Source organism: Anneissia japonica, unplaced genomic scaffold (genome assembly GCF_011630105.1).
Source record: "Anneissia japonica isolate Jap-2015-1 unplaced genomic scaffold, ASM1163010v1 scaffold475_len113575_cov109, whole genome shotgun sequence".
Classification (NCBI taxonomy): domain Eukaryota; kingdom Metazoa; phylum Echinodermata; class Crinoidea; order Comatulida; family Comatulidae; genus Anneissia; species Anneissia japonica.
Window position 1 is genome coordinate 41,840 of NW_022694922.1, and position 1,471 is coordinate 43,310.

The 1,471-nt window shown below is 40.6% G+C and overlaps 1 protein-coding gene across 1 annotated transcript in view; it reads left to right on the plus strand.

Moving 5' to 3' along the window:
- The first annotated feature begins 254 nt into the window (after window positions 1-254).
- The window catches only part of LOC117101338, a 5,999-nt gene continuing 4,782 nt past the window's right edge, over window positions 255-1,471 (plus strand). The window contains exons 1-2 of the mRNA XM_033241300.1: window positions 255-561; window positions 1,023-1,139. Coding sequence (XP_033097191.1) covers window positions 361-561; window positions 1,023-1,139 — 318 coding nt within the window. The 5' untranslated portion in view covers window positions 255-360. The remainder of the gene's footprint in view (window positions 562-1,022; window positions 1,140-1,471) is intronic.

The following is a 1,471-nucleotide window of genomic DNA, read 5'->3' on the forward strand; positions in this document are numbered from 1 at the left end:
CATGGACGATAGTTGCCACAGATATATTTGAGTGAAACAATAAGCATTACCTTGTACTCGTAGATTTCTATCCCGGATGATTTGAAATGAATACTTTAATTGACTTAACATCAGTCACGGTAATAGTGAAACTGACAATGGAGGTCAGTATCAGTCACGGTAATAGTGATACTGACAATGGAGGTCAGTATTCAGGTCAACAATAGACCTTTCCGGGCTGTCAATCAAACTTTCAAGTGACCAATCAGAACGAGGCATATACGCACTTTCTGACAAACACATTTTCCACAAAACGCACGAGTTTACATCTCATATACAGAGCGGTGATGCGATGAAACCATCGTCGGTTGCGCTGTGAAAATGGTTCTCCGATGTGTGTGGGGAGAGTGTAATGGCGACGAGCGATACCCAGATAGGGTAAAACTGAAAGGAAATTTAATACCTTTTCCAAAGCCCAAAAAAGAAAAAGAAAAGTGTTTACGGTGGATTCGTGCCTGTGGCAGACGTCATGCTTACCTAAATATCAACAGGGTAAACAAACACACAGCTGTCTGCTCAACGGTAGGAATGGATTCCATTTATATTTTATTTATGTGATTATTATGGCCTTGCTAGACCCTATGCAAGGACTAGGCCTAGGCCTAAAAAGATTTTTAGGGAACACCCCTTTTTTAATAACATGTAGGTTCGTGTATGTAGCTGACGTTGAATCTTCTCCAATGCGTTTAAATAGCCTAAACTAAGGCCTAGAACATTAGAATGTATTCGGCCTCAGACTCATCATCTGCATAAACCACGACACTGTTCATGGAATGCACCCGATACCAAAGCATAGGCCTAGGCCGGCCTAGTATTTATTTAAAATGAATTGCGATGTATGTAATACCTTGACTATCATGAAAACTTGTTGTTTGTGAATTAACCTATAATATTAATTGATAAACTACTGCCAGTCACAGTGCAACTACATACACATGGTTGTTGTGTTTCATACAAATTATTAATTTACGTTTTCTTTTTAGCATTTTGTTGGAGGCAAAGGTCCAACCATTGACTATCCCGATCCGATAAATGGAATTAATGGAACACCACCTGTACGCAGACGGCCCCCACCAAAAATAAGAACAAACAAATTTAAGATCACAAATTTAGGATCACAACATGGCTGCCTTTGGGGAAGAATAGCTTTCCTTCACGCTCTTCCTAAAACCCACAAAATCTACTGATAATAATGAGCGGCCAAGATCGTGAGGCGGATAAAATTACAGGTTACCTATTAAGGAACTCTGGAACTTCAAAAAAGAAGAATAAAACAAATAAACAACAAGAATCTGAACTTACTAAACCTGACCCGCCAGCTAAGCTAAGTAGCACCAGTGAAGCTGTTGTGTCGGGCGAGACATGCCCGGCGTCTGAAACACGTGCAACTGAGGGCTCGAATTCACCAGGGCCTACGGACACAGGATATGAA